This window comes from Amborella trichopoda, chromosome 12, assembly GCF_054954075.1.
Source record: "Amborella trichopoda isolate Santa Cruz 75 chromosome 12, AtrichopodaSantaCruz75HAP2 v2.0, whole genome shotgun sequence".
NCBI lineage: Eukaryota > Viridiplantae > Streptophyta > Magnoliopsida > Amborellales > Amborellaceae > Amborella > Amborella trichopoda.
Genome location: NC_142347.1, coordinates 43,120,144 through 43,135,111, shown reverse-complemented (window position 1 = coordinate 43,135,111; position 14,968 = coordinate 43,120,144). Strand labels below are relative to the sequence as shown.

Genomic DNA, 14,968 nt, shown 5'->3' with positions numbered 1-14,968 from the left:
AAGTCCTTTAACCATGATAAATGGAGTAGGGAAGCAATGTCCTTCCTTACATATTTTTGCATTTGGAAGTTTGTATTTGATAAATAATCTACTACCATCGGCTGTATTAAGGATTTGGGTAGTTTTATCAAAATATTTGGTAGGAACGAGTCCTTCATTAAGACAATTTAAATCAGCTCCTGAATCTATTAATGCTAAGGATTGAAACTCAAATTCATCATTTATCACAATAGTTATTAATACAAACCATTTTTGGGTTATTACCTTATTTATAATATTAACCGAATGCCTATTGGATGATGGTTCACCATAAGTCATTTGGTCTAAATAATCATTGGGATGATATGATTGGAGTAAATGATTGAATTCTACTATGTCTTCCTCAGTATGTACTTCGGAAGCATTATGTACTTCGGAAGCATTATTATGAAGTTCGAGAACTTGAATTCTTGTTTTTAGTTGGGATAATTCTATTTTTACAGTATTGACTTCAGCTTTCAGGTCAGCAATAGTGGGTTCCTTTTGGGTAGCTTCATGCTGACTGATTCTTTTCATAATATCAGAAAAATTATAATTATCAGGAGGTTTAACCAATGGTGTATGTTTTGTTTTTGATTTAGTTAGATTAATAAATTGAGTAATTATTTCTCTTTTTTCATTGGGATCGGATATTTTTTCTATCAAATCTAGAATAAGATTATCTTCTTTGGTTAATGTATGAATATCAGATGAAATAGGGCATCTACATATTTCATTATTATTTTCTATATCCGAGCTATTATCTGACCAATAAAAATCATCATTATGTATTGTACCTATAAAAGAAGTATCACTACTAGAAGAAGTAGTATCTGAACTTGAACTATCTGATGAATCGTATAATTGAATAATATCGTAGATTTTATTTCTAATGGATTCATCTAAAGTAATAGAGTCTAATTTTTGTTTAACTTTACATTGGCTCTTGTAATGGCCTACTTTTCCGCATTTATAACAAACAGGTAATTTTCTCTTATTTTGAAATGATTTAGAAGCAAAGCTTTTTGTAAATTTCTTATATTTTTTCTGTTTAGTTGGAAAAGATTTATATGTTTTATCGGGTTTATCTCGATGTTTTTTCTTTTTATATACTTTATGTATTTTATGCGGTTTGGTTCTTTCTATATGTCCTTGGTCCATATGATAGCCAAATTGTTGGCAGAAATCGCCTAATTCCTTTTTGCCACTTAAATTTTGTTTATCAAGTTGTTTTTTGAGTTTTAGGTCTGTGCATAGGGCTAAGCCTTCAGCACAAATTTCTGAAGATAATTCGCCTAAAGTATATTGGGAATAATTTATAATACCGCTATTTTTATTTTTGAGACGTTCTTTTACTTTTTCAGCAAAGAGGTAAGGTAGTCCTGCTACAAATTTTTCTTTCCAGTGATCAAGATGACTGTCTTCCCGTATAAGTAATCGGGAGAAAAAAACGTCTTTATACCATTTATAATGTGACAATGTTGGACATCTTAAATTAGATAAAAGATCAGCAGTCCTTGCTGCAAGTATTGATGTATTTCCTATGAAATGAAGAGCAATCGTATATATCAAAGAGTTGACAGCATCACTCTCGGAATATACCATATCTTGATTATGTTCATTTTTTGCTGTCCATTGTCTAGTATTTGTTAATATTTGTTGTTTTGTCTGATCATTTAAGTATGAATCCCACCATCCTCTCAGCCATCCAGTGAAACCTGAGACTATAGCTTTGGCTATTTCTTGGTCATGGCTTCCAGCCATTTTACAAGCAGATGCATACATAGTCATATGCTTCATTGTATCTAGGATCCTATGATCAGAGATACCGTCTATATTCCAATCGATGATGGTTCGTCCAGAATATGTAGAAGTATGACTTGTTAGGTCTTCTTCTAATTGTATATCTACGGGAGTTGGTCTTTTATAATATGGACGAGCATTTATTGGTTGCCAATTTTTGCTATAATTGATTCGATTGATACTTTCTGGGGTTAGTTGTATTTCTGAAAATGCCTTTTGCATATTTTGTATTGTATTGTCAATTGATGGTCCTATAGATGGTTCTATGGTTTCATTGGTCTGGAAGAGTGTTTCTTCTTGTAATGTCATATTATCACGTTCAGGAATTTTTGCTTTTCCTTTGTCATGTTCTTTAGGATGATGGATATGGTCCCCCCTGCAAGAATATATATATATACTTGCCCATCAGATGCTAGTTTCGTAATTTAAACCATCACGGTGCCAGTGCACGTCTTTTTGTAGCACGTATAAAACGAGGGGAACCAATTTGAAAGTTTGGAAAGCTTTTTGTTCAGAGAGGGAGCGAGTTTCAGATAGAGAGAGAGAGTTTTAGAGGGAAAGAACAATGGCGAGTTGGGTCCAATGCTTCAAGCGACAAGAAAAACCAGGTAATTTCATTCTCCACACCTTAACCTTACTTCAATTTAATTGTCTCTTTCGTGTTCTTCTTCTGTTCCCTTTGTAAACCTCAAATATGAAGAATCTTTTATTGTTATGAAGTCCATTTTTCTATCAATAATTATGGATTAATTGATTTTACAGAGATTAATGGTGGATTTCCTTGGGTTTTTTTAGTTGTATGGAGACAACTACTCCCTGGAAATTTATATGGAACTTGTTAATTATGATGAAATTTTTTTCAATATGACGTTAATGGCTGGAAATGTGAAGGTGGGGGAATGCAGAATTGAATTAGAATCAGTGGATATTTGAAATGGTTTATTGTTCTTGGTTTTTTTTTTGAGTTTTGAATCTTTGTGGGGCGTAAATCATGTTATGGATTCTTTTCTTGTAGATGAGCCAAGTTCGTTGAACTGATATGAAATTTGACATAAATTTTTTGTCTGCTGTCTCAAGATTTACTTGAATAGGAGGAAATATGGTTTAAATTGGGATAAGTTTTACTTAAATTGGGGCAGAGTTCATCAAGAAATTAAGAGTCACAGTCTCTGTGAATCAATTTGCAATTCCAGGATTATATTGACACATTCTTGAAAGTAATGTAAATTGTTAGAAATATGTATAATTGGGAACTTAGAAAGGTTTAAATATTCATGGAGGATGAAGTTGTTAGAGATTTACTTTTAGGTTTAAGGACTGATACGCATATTATTTGAATGACTTCTAACGGATACTTACCTGGTATTTGCTCCAATTAGGGCTTAAATGGGACTGATTTTTGCATAAATCTCTGATTGATGTCTCAAGATTGGATCAAAGCTTTATGTTAATAAATTTTGCCTTAGGTGTTTTGAATTGAAATCTTTGCCCCTGATTTTGATTTTCTAAAGTGAAATGAAATTGAATGATAAACCAGAGAGGTATTTCTTGGGAATTTCCTGATTTTTCAGCTGTTCCACTCCCTTTATTTTAATTTAGCGACCCATGTGGAGATGGCCAGATGAAGAACACTATGGACTGATATAGAGAGACATACATGACTCCATGTTGAACCTAATAAAATGGAGATAATGAAGGGCTAATATGTTTCACCATGGACATTGTTTGAATTTAGTCTTGATATCTATGTTGTTGTGGTGGTTGTTGAACTCTTTGATTGGCAGACATGGTTCTTGAAGAGATGCATGAGAGCAAGTGCAGACTATGGTTGTTCTTGGATTTCGATTTAGTTTCATCAATGTATGTTTATCATGGCAGGGTGGATACATGGGAAATGCAGGGTACAAGGATACTGGCATAACGTGGCTGACTGTATGCTTAATATCAATCTAAGTTTGGATGAGGTAAGACCTGAAGACTCCAGGAATAGAGTTGGTCACGCAAGGACGCATGGTACTCCTACGGCTGAGACTTCAACGTCGCTTCCATGTAGCAATCAACCTCAAGGTTATGTGGATTTGACAGAAGCTTCAGGTCAACATGCGAGCTCTAGCGCACAACATAATGAAGTGACTAGCCTGGCTGTTGATAATCACGACATCAGTAAGGCTAGTTGCGAAAGAACCAACCAAGACACCAGTGAAACTCAAATACATGGCAGTGCTATGGCTGATACTTCAAGCAGCAATGAGCCTCAAGGTCATGTGGCTTTAACCCAAGCTTCAGGTCAACATGCAAGCTCTAGTACACAAGAGAATTCAATGACACAGTTTGATCCATTTCATTATGGCCTGCTTCTTGGAAATCAGAACATTAGTGAGGCTACATGTGAAAGCCCTTACCAAGGAATCAATCATGCATGGATACGTGGTGGTGCTGTGGCTGACACTATAAGTAGCAATCAACCTCAAGTTGATGTGGATTTGACCATAGAAGCTGATAACCAGAACATCAGTGAGGCTAGATGTGAAAGTCGTAATCAAGAAATCCGTCAAAGATGGAGACATGGTAGTGCTATGGCTGACACTGTAAGTAGCAATCAACCTCAAGTTGAGGTGGATTTGACCATAGAAGTTGATAACCAGAACATCAGTGAGGCTAGATGTGAAAGTCGTAATCAAGAAATCCGTCAAAGATGGAGACATGGTAGTGCTAGGGCTGATACTTCAAGTAGCAATTGATCTCAAGGTTATGTGGACTTGATCCAAGCTTCAGGTCAACGTGCAAGCTCTAGTGCACAATGTAATCAAGTGACACAGTTTGATCCATTTCATTAGTAATCAGAACATCAGTGAGGCTAGACGTGAAATTCCTAACCAAAAAATCAGTCAAAGATGGATACTTGGTGGTGCTATGGCTGGCCCTTCACTCCAACTTCCATATCGCCTTCCACCACAAGGTAATTATCAGGTATCAGGTCCTATGAGTGTAAATGCACACCAAGAATGGGCACACTTAGCTCAAGGGAGTAACAGCCAATTGAATACCCTAGGAAATAGAAATGTACCTCATGCAGTTCAATTTGGTCGTCTAAACACAATCATGACCACCGGGTTTATAATGACAATCAAGTTTCACAAAATGTCAATCCATATGTCCAAGATCCATCTTCTGGGTTTCCTAATACTGAAATCCCCCGTAGGTTTGGTATATCACCTGAAGGAGGGAACCTTGAAGCTGTTCATGCGTTCAATGACAATGTTGCCAACTGCCCATTCATGGTTTCTAATGAGCAAATTCAAGTTGTGCAAGGATTTCCTATCCAATCTCCGAGGCATATTGTAGCTCATGATTCCAGGGCGTGTCAACATCAAACTGGATCTACTGTTCGAAACCCATCATTTGGCTTCCCTTCTCAACAGAGGTCTGATATTAGGCTGGGGAATTCCTTCTCTGGACATGAATTAATAGGGAGCTTTCAAGCAGTAATTAGAACAGCTGAAGGATCACAGATTATGGCTCATGATCCAAGGCCACATCAATATCACCCTGGATAATCTATTGTTCGAAACCCATTCTTTGGCTTCCTTTCTCAACAGAGGTCTGATATTAGGCTGGGGAATTCCTTCTCTAGATATGAATTAATAGGGAGCTCTCCAGCAGTGAGTGGAACAGCTGAAGGATCACAGATTATGGCTCATGATCCAAGGCTGCATCAATATCACCATGGATATTTTAATCCAAACCTAGTCCTTAGCATGCAGTCTCAGCAAGGCATGCTTCCTTTTATTCAAGGAAGAGATGCTAGAAGCATGGCTCGATGTTCACGACCAGGTATGGCTGTGATACTTTTCCATGTTGCATTTGTTTCTGTCTTCTCTAATATACACTAAAATGCGGGTTTAAATCTTGCATTGAGGTGTACTGGGTTAGCTTGCCTCTTGGATTCTTAACTAGTTGATTGATTACACAAGTAGCATTCCATGCATAGGTGCGCCACCATCAGGATGACTATTGGCATGTCCACTCTTGGATTAATTGTGCAATGGTTTAGTTATATTATCACGAAACCTTGTTGTAGGTCCCATAAGCTTGTCAGAAATGGTTAGAGTCCTTTAAAGCAATTTTGTTGGTAATGCACGTGTGGAATTTGCCCTCTTCTTCCTGTACTTACTCTGCATTCATACTTACATGTTCTTTATATTTTGTGGATCTCCCACAGTCCACTTTCATGTTGCCTCCTTTTCTTTTTTTCCTCTTAATTGTTTGTTCTTTTCTTGAATCATTGTCTTGTTTTGGCAACCTATTTATATCACTATTTTTGTAGTTTGGAATTAGTTTTCCTTGTGGATAGCTTACTGGGATGAAAAAATATGAAAGGATTCAACAATCCTAATGGAACCATTGGATTCATTTACATCATCATCTTCCAAACCTTACCCCAATTATTGGATTCATTTACAAATATGCCCTTATTGGCATTCCTGATTCAAAATTTACCTCTAGAAATGATGTGCAGTAAGAAACATTGAACTTTTCATGGATATGAGCTCTGATAGGGTATCCAGTTCTAGAATCCATGCCGTATCTCCGATACTTGCCTTCAGTTGAATGCAGTGTTTAACTCCTTTGTTGAGTTACTTGCCGAGCCGAGTACCCTGTTATAACTAGGGCATATAAAAAGTAAAATAAAAACTATATAAATAATTTGTGGGATCAATGTATAAAAATTGTAGATGTAATTTGGATGTTTTATCAATAATTTGTGAGTTTGTCTTGCCATATGCTTTATTTTGTATTTTCCTCTATTTTTTTGATTTTTTGGAATGTCTCCAACTATAAATCAAAATTTATATTTCCATGTTTTAGATTTTTTTCTGAGCTTATTTGAAATTTTATGTTTTATTTTTGGTTTTGGTTCACATGTAATTTTTTTATATTATTTAGCATTTTTTTTTTTTTTTTTAATTTTAAGGGACTTTTAGGCCCCGTACTTTACTCGGTCAAGTCCACTCTGACTCGGCGGCTTGGGCCAGGGCCAAGTCTGAGGCCCAAGCCAAGTTTAACGGCATTAGTTGAATAAGTCAATATAAATCATTAACCAGAGGTGGTAATGAATGTAGCTTGATGGCAATCTTCCTACTCCAGTAGTTCAGTTTCGGAATTAGATATTAATATTTTATTTAACGAAAAGATAATATTCAATTATGTGATAACTCTAGAAAATCATCCTAGCCACGCATAAGGTTGCATACATTTTCATCTCCAAGTTCCAAAATTGAAATATCAAGGTGCTGTCCTCAATTTTCTGACCCTTTTTTGAAGAATTTATTTATTTCCTTGAGCGCTATACAGATATTTAATGCTTTTTAGATTAAAAACATTTCAAAGCTATGAAGAAGCTACATTACTAAGTGTTTGTGTCTTGTTTCTTAATAGCCCATTGTGTATGTATAGTGGACAGCAGCCAAGTCATTGAGGTGGTGCATGAAGTCTTTTCTACCTTCTTTTAGGTGTAAAAGAATACAATCACATATTCGGAGAGCACATCAAACTGGTGATTCACATTCCAATATGTTTCACAGCTGCACTTACTTGAGTTTGGATCGTACCTACACAGTGAAATAATTTGAAATCTTCAGTTTTGTAGTATGTAGGTTACAATTGCACCATTAAGCTACTATCTGGAAGGGCATAGATATACTACTTATGCTTCCCCCCGGACATTTAGCATTTCTAAGAAGGCCTTAGATCTTTAACTTAAGGAAAATTTTCAAGATATAAAGCAAGCAAATCCAGAATTTGAGTTTTTTCTTTCTTTTTAAAAGAGGAAATCAGGGTTTTAACTATTGTATAGCATCTTTGGGCAACCCGTAAGGGGTTGTATAGTGCACCCAGTCTTTGGGCTGCCTATTGTTTGCACAATGTACACTTTTCCTTTAATATAAAGGTAACAGTTTCTAAAAGAAACCAGTGGGACATGAGGAGACTTCTATGGGAGCAACCCGTTCTAGTCCCTACTCTTGTCCAAAGCAGAAATAACTTCAAAATTCTGATCGAACTCTATGCAATTATGTGGCTATAAGCACATTTAACTTGTAATATTAGCTTTTCTATCGTTTTCCCAACATGAAATAATAGTTGTTATGTGATGCTTTAGAATGAACTTGGTATTTGGAAAGTTTTTGTCTTCTGTTTCCTCTAAGACAGTCGCTTACCAAATCTATTGAAATGTACTTACTATGCGACCTGCATAGCTCTTGGACGAAAATTGTACATATGCCTTAAGGGGCGTTTGAATACCTAGAAATATATTTTTTGTGAAATATATTACTGGCAGTAAGCATAATACATTACCTGCAAATGGATTGTCACTGTTTGCGTAATATTTAGATGTAACTTGAGAAATACATTGTTACTGTTTGCCATTGTTTGAAACGGTGAAAGGTGAAAATTCTTCCAGGGAAATCTTTCCACATTGAAAGTGAAAAATCTATTACGCGCTGGGGTAATCGGGGGAATCTTTCGTGTGGGCGATTTTCGCTATCTAAATTCGGTGATTTTCGCTACCCACAAATCCCGTGATTCACCTCCTAATAAACTAAAAAATAAAAAATAAAAAAGGTTTTGAAACAAATAACTCCCTATTTAAACCTCAAAATATACACATCAGCTCCATCTTCTTCAATACAGCTAAAATCCTTTTTAAACACCCGCTCCATCTTCTTCAACTCAGAAGATTCATTTTTTGGGTTTTGCAGTTGTAGCTATTGTTCAATAAAGCTATTCTTCCAAAAAATAAATTAGCAGCTATTTTTCCAAAAAAAAAAAACATTGCTGCTATTGTTTGCTGATACATATGAAATACTTGAGTTCACTCACAGAGAATCGTCAAATCAGTTTGAATTTTTTTGTTTTTGAAACTTTTTTAAGTTATTGAACTTATAAAGAATCGTCAAATCAGTTTGAATTGTTTTTTTTTTTTACCCATATAAGAAATAACGATAAACATGCTAGTTTGTCTAATGCTCTATCTTTTTTTTTTTTTTTTCTCAAATGAATGAGATATCACAGAAATGTCATGCCCTCTAAAGTGAACTCAAGTATTTCGAATTGATCACAATAATGTACGCGGAAATGCATTATCAATATTTTTTTAGACGTACATTATTGGTAATGCATCACCCTCTAAGGTGAGTGAACTCAAGTAATTTTTTGGCATACATTATTGTGATCGTCTATTCCTTATGTGTATTCTTTGTCAAATTTACGTAGTTTTGTACAGCTTATTGCTTTCACTTTTGTAAAAATTTTGGCACTTTTTTAAATAGGATTGAAGAGTACCAATGAATTCTTGGATGAACATTTCTTTCGAGTATTGGAGTTCTGGTTTTTCTGATGTTGTGGTGGTTATTATGTTCTTTCACAGATTAATAAGTATATTGGGGTGGAAATGAGTTCATTTTTGTTATTGAGTCTGCGAGAGTACACAAATCTTCTCTGGGATGAAATTGAAATTGCCGAACCATCTAAATTTTGAAAATTCTGTACGAATGCAGTCTTTCCAGTTGAGCTCTGTGGTGGATAAAGCCAATTTTGAGAGAGTCATAAATCCCAGGGTCGTAGAACCATAGTCGTTGAATTTCCTATATTTTGCAAATAAATTCACAAATAGTTTGTACATATAAATATGACGAATACTTTGTGAATAGAAATGTTTCCTTACTATGACTCAATTATGAGTGTCTCGTAAATTAGATGATATCTCGAGAGCCCATGACTAGGAAGTTTTACTCAGTAGATGAGCAATAAGTATATTAATTAAATGTATGGAGTGAGAGAAAGCCAAGTGTGAAATAAGCACACTTCAAAGCAGAGTACAAAAGTTGGTGGATCAATTTGATTTACAGACCTGCCCTACGCAAGCTACTGCTCTTACTTGCTTCATATTTTAATTATATGACTTGTAGAGAGAGAGAGAGAGAAAAAGAGTTTGTTGCATAGTACTCCTGCTATTATAGCTTACAGAGACAGAGAGAGTCTACAAATATGATCCACATGACCAGTGAAACATAAAGGACTAGGAAAGTCTACAAATATGATCCATATGTCTGTACAATTACAACCATGACCTCTATGGGCTTTATCACCGTATAGTACAACTATGACCTCTATGGGCTTTATCACCGTATAGTCATTTCGTGGGACGGTGGGATCTTCTTTCTCATGCACCACACAAGTCCATCTCAATAATTGAACGGTGATAACCACTAGGTCACAACCTCCACATCAGCCCCACATGGAGATGAGGGGAAGAAAGCACGCGTCCAATCCCCTCGATTCCATGGATCATATATGAGGACTATAAAAGCCATATTATCAAGTTTGAGTTGTCCCGGACCCGACATGATCTATTTACCGACCTAAATATTAGGATTGCCAGTATTATCAGGATCGGACCAATCTTCAAACCAACATGGGGACTAGTCTAGTTAAAACCAGTTCGATCAAAATATTAGGATTGTCAGTATTGTTCATATTTTTCGACCTGGTTTAAAAGTATGTAATATAGTAAAAAAGTTCGAATAATATTTTAAAAATATGTGATATAGTAAAAAGGGAAAAGTTTATATAGAGCCGAGGCTTTAAACAATCAAATTTAAGCCTATTTTAAAACTTTTTTTAGAAGATATTGTTTTGATGCCCAAATATCTTCAAATTGGTCATCTCAACATCAAGATGCATGGACATGTGATAAAAAAATGGATTTCAAATTTTAGAAATAGTGTATTTTGTAATGTATTTTTAAACCGTCAATTTTCAAAATTTTCAAGTTTTCATAGATCTATCAATCTATATTATTTTTATCTTTAAATTTTATAAATAAAAATGAAAATATATTTTAAAGCCATCACAAATACTTTCAATAGTGAAACCGTATTTCTGGATACTATTTGAAAGGGGCTCTAATTTGATTGGTTAGAGCCTAAGCTCTATACAAACCGTACCAAAAGATGTTGACTAAGTTAGCCCACAGGTCAAAAGCAGCCAGGTTGCTCGCGTTTGAGCGGTTTTTTACTAAAGCCGATTTTTTGCTTTTCGGACTAAAGCCGGTTTTTTACGAAAGGAATATGCTAGTAGTGCTTAAAATATTCTTTTGGTTTCGAAATAAGCATTTTACTTACAACAACTACCTCTCTATGACAGTAATTTTAATGAACTCTAGGCATATGACATTAAAAAATTTCAATGTCCTTCATTGGAGCCATATTGGTTGAAATTTAAATACAAATAAGGCTGTTTTCTTCAAAATCGGTTGATATATCTTTTTTAGATAAAAAAGATAGTCCTCTATTAAACTTGAATAGGAATGCTATTCTATACCTAAGGTCTACGGAAATTATATCGTCCACAGGGTCACGTCCATTCATTGAATGAAATGGTGGACTTTCCTGAAGAGAGAATTGGATCCCCTATAGGTTCTATTCTTTCACCATCACTATCCATCATTTCACCATCATCATCCATTATTTCGATGATGCTCTGGTGGACTATTATTTCTCCTAGAAAATTATAGTAATAAGTTCCCATAAACAATTGGAGTAGATGTCATTAAGGTGGTTCATATGAAATGACAAGCAAGAGGACCAGAATTTTGGCACACTCTCATGATTTGATATATACCTTTTTCATGAATCTTAGGAATTAAGATACTTTTTTTAACATAGAGAGAGAAGACAAGAGATATATGGAGAGAGAAAAAAAAAAAGAGAGAGATTGAGAAATTTAGAGAGAGAGAGATGATTTAAAAAAAAAAATAGAGAGATGTATTTGAGAGAGGTTAATGGGTCCATTTTCAAAGAGGGTTCGACTATGTTTAGAGAGAGAGAGCTCTAGGAAGAATAATAAGGTGAGGTTTATATACGGTATCAACCTTAAACAATTGGTAAGGTGCACCTCAAAATCTCATGACGTATTTTTGGTACTGAAACACTTATCATGGCGTAAAATTGAAAATTGAAAGCTCCAAAAATAACAAAAAACTATCAAATTCATGAACACTCGAAAATCTTGAAAATAGATTGCCTAAATAATATGTTATAAGATGCAATATTTTTAAGATTTGAAGTTTATCTTTCCTTTTCGTATCCATATATATCTTACATCGAGGTCAAGATGATAAAAAAAAAATTTAATTACAAAACAACCTTTTTCTAAAGGTTTTTGAGGTGAACTTTACTTCTACGGTATAAAGTTGGCACCTTATATAAACTTGTTCCTAAATAATAAGTAGAAAAGAAAGGCAAGAGTGAACCATACTATATCTATTGATAGGTATGTAACTTAGGCTCTTTAAGTCTTCTCCCAAAAGCTGACAAAAAAATACAGAAACTACACGAAGCAGAGGGTCCCAATTCAAAGGCAATACCTGCAATAAAAACATGAATAAATCGGTGGCGAGGAAAAACATAAAACAGCTGCTGCCTCGTATCTTTCGCAATTTGTCCACCACGCAAGGACTCCCTGTGCCTTATTATCCCCCTCTCTCTCTCTCTCTAAGAAACCCCAAATGCACACTCTTTCTCCATTTCTTAGATCAAGGACCCCTCTTTCTGGTTCTTAGATGGCCTATTTCGAGCAGTGATTTTTGTTTTCGAGCAGTGATTTTTGTTTGCTTTTTTGGCAAAAAATGGGTCAAACAGAGGTACCATCTTCAGATCAGGAGAGGACTCAAACCCCCATCTCTCAAACTAGGGTTTTTTGGAACTCTAGAAAGAGAAACGGTACTGCTCCCAATCTCTCTCTCTAAGTTGTATCTTAGGTGTTTTCTTTCGATGGATTTTTTTATAGCTGCTGTATATTTGCCGATCTGAAGGTTCCCCTCCTCTCTCTCTCTCTCTCTCTCTCTCTCTCTGATTCTGACGATTTTTTCCGTACTTCAACATGCAAGCAAGGGTTTAAATAAAATAAATGTTTTATTTTTGCATGCTTTGATTTTGGATCTTTCGATTAGAAACCTCGATATCTGTTCCATTGGTATTTCTCACATTTTGTAAGAGTAAAGAAATGATTCTCATTATTTGATTCTTAGCTGGCCCTCTTTTTGTGTTCCCTTTCTTATTTTCTTTTTTAAAGTTTCTTATTTCTCATTTTTGGCCAATAATTAGTTAGTTAATTAGAGTAAGTCTAAGAAATAATAAGTCTTTAAAACTCCTCTTTTGAACCTACTTTTTTGCCAAGATTTTTGTTGGATATCTCGAAACTTTGAGTTTATGAGGTGATTGTACTTGACTTTATTTTATTAAATAAAAATTCTTAAGCGTTCAATAGATGGTAAAAATGGCGATTAAATGCTTTTATATATAAATAAGGCTTTTGTTGTTTGTAGATGTCAAGGTAAAGTAATAGTTTAGTGTGTAAGTGATACATACATGTGGTGTAAAATAGTTAGTTTAATGCAAAACAAGTTACAAAATGTGTTGTTTGTGGCATTTTTTTTTGGGGCGTGGTTCTAAATGCCATAGAAAATTTGACCTAAATTTAGGTATAAGGGCCATGAGCTTTTTATTGTTTTTCTTTTGAAGATTTTTAATGGGCCAAGTTATGGTAAATTTCATTAGAAAAGTGTCAACATTACAACATGTGACCAAAATTATCAATAAAAGAGACAAATTTCACCAAGTTTACAAGTTTGTAGATTACAAAGAAGGAAAGTAAAAAAGAAAATAAAATAAAAAATGTCCAAGTTCTAGCCTCTCCTTTTCAGTAACAAGTTGAATTTGTCCCAAATTCCATTTACCATAACCAAATTCACATTCAAAATATGCTTCCAATTACTAACACTGGTTTTCCATTAGCCAATGTCATAGATGTGGGTAACATCAACAAAGGGATGATGGATGAGAGCTTGAAAACACCTGATAAAAAGGAAACACCTCCTATCAACGAGAACCATGTTGAGGCTATGAGCATAGAGCTATCAGGTCGCCGAAAAGCTCTCTTTGAGCCATTGGGACCAACCAAAAGACCGGCTGAGTCCTTGTTACCACCACCAGACTTTGACAGTGCATCGTATCCGCGAGGGTGGCTTGTTGGAAAGAAACGTAAGCTTGTCAATGTTGATGTGGTCGAGAGCATGAGGCGCATTGCCGTTCAAGAGATGAACAGGAAGGTTTTGCATGTTGAATCCCATTTCATATAGATAAATTCTGAAGACACTTTTAGGCTACTTTTCATTGAAAACTCGGTTTTTGGAAAAATTTTGAAAATTCTGTATCATAATATGTGTATACACAAAGAAAGTTGATGCCAATTTCAGAATTGTATTTGAAACTTATTGTGGGAGTTGCAATCTGATTTTCCCATGTAAAACTCCTAGCTTTCACTGACATATTATTGTTCAGAAAGCAGCAGACTTCCTTAATACAACCAATCTTTCTTTTTAATTTTCAGTAACATCTACTTTTGTTAAGCTTGCCATAGTTCTATTCTCCCATTAAAGGTAGAAAATATGACAAAAGGTCTGCAAATTTTGCTCTCCTAGAAATCTATGAATGTATTACATCTTGTGGAACTGTTCAAAATTCTGTTTACAAACAAACCCAAACTCACTATTGGAATTCGACATTGATAGGATCGAGAGATAGATGGATTAAACGAGCAACTAGAAGAGGATGCCCGATGCCTCGAACACTTGCAAGTCCAGCTCCAAGAGGAGCGTAATAAGCATGCTGCTGTCGAGAGGGAAAATGGCTTGTTACAAAGCCAAATTACCATGTTGATGAGCATGTTGCAGGGAAATGAGGATACGGAGGAAGAACACACTTATGAACCCTAGCAAGATGATTTTCCAATTCATATCAAAGTTGTATACCTTTGTTGTTTTGAGTGTTGATCAGTCATTGATTTATATATACAAATACATATATTCCTAGATTTGTTCATTAAGTTGTACTCATAAAGGAGTTTGGAAATGTAAGCTTGAATTACAGCAAGTACATTTGCATTTATTCTACTTATTGGCGAGTGACAAATCTCAATTTGGAGACACTCCATTTAGAAAAACTACAAAAATATTCATACTTGCCTATGATATGAAGCTATCCACAAGAAGTTTGAGATTAATACCATTCACAAATTTCTCAAA

The 14,968-nt window shown here is 35.0% G+C and overlaps 2 protein-coding genes across 5 annotated transcripts; both read left to right on the top strand.

The window, feature by feature from the left end:
• Nucleotides 1-2,262: 2,262 nt before the first annotated feature.
• Nucleotides 2,263-8,147, top strand: LOC110007361 (uncharacterized). 3 transcript variants are annotated; one of them, XR_002281102.2, is made up of 3 exons: nt 2,263-2,429; nt 3,700-5,655; nt 7,261-8,147. XR_002281102.2 is itself a non-coding variant. In XM_020667861.2 (2 exons), exons 1-2 carry the CDS (start codon nt 2,387-2,389, stop codon nt 4,560-4,562), a joined length of 906 nt encoding a protein of 301 aa, XP_020523520.2. In that variant the 5' UTR covers nt 2,263-2,386; the 3' UTR covers nt 4,563-7,791. The 3 variants fall into 3 exon arrangements, 1 of the variants encoding a protein (XP_020523520.2); XR_016045892.1 differs by having other exon boundaries at nt 3,606-7,791; XM_020667861.2 differs by having other exon boundaries at nt 3,700-7,791.
• A 3,311-nt stretch (nt 8,148-11,458) lies between these two features.
• LOC18435288 (Snf1 kinase interactor-like protein) lies at nt 11,459-14,816 on the top strand. 2 transcript variants are annotated; one of them, XM_006845335.4, is made up of 3 exons: nt 11,459-12,605; nt 13,692-13,993; nt 14,456-14,816. In XM_006845335.4, the coding sequence occupies exons 1-3, from the start codon at nt 12,512-12,514 to the stop codon at nt 14,657-14,659; spliced, it is 600 nt and encodes a 199-aa protein (XP_006845398.2). In that variant the 5' UTR covers nt 11,459-12,511; the 3' UTR covers nt 14,660-14,816. The 2 variants fall into 2 exon arrangements, with proteins under 2 accessions (XP_006845398.2, XP_011623773.2); XM_011625471.3 differs by having other exon boundaries at nt 13,680-13,993.
• The last annotated feature ends 152 nt before the right edge of the window (nt 14,817-14,968 follow it).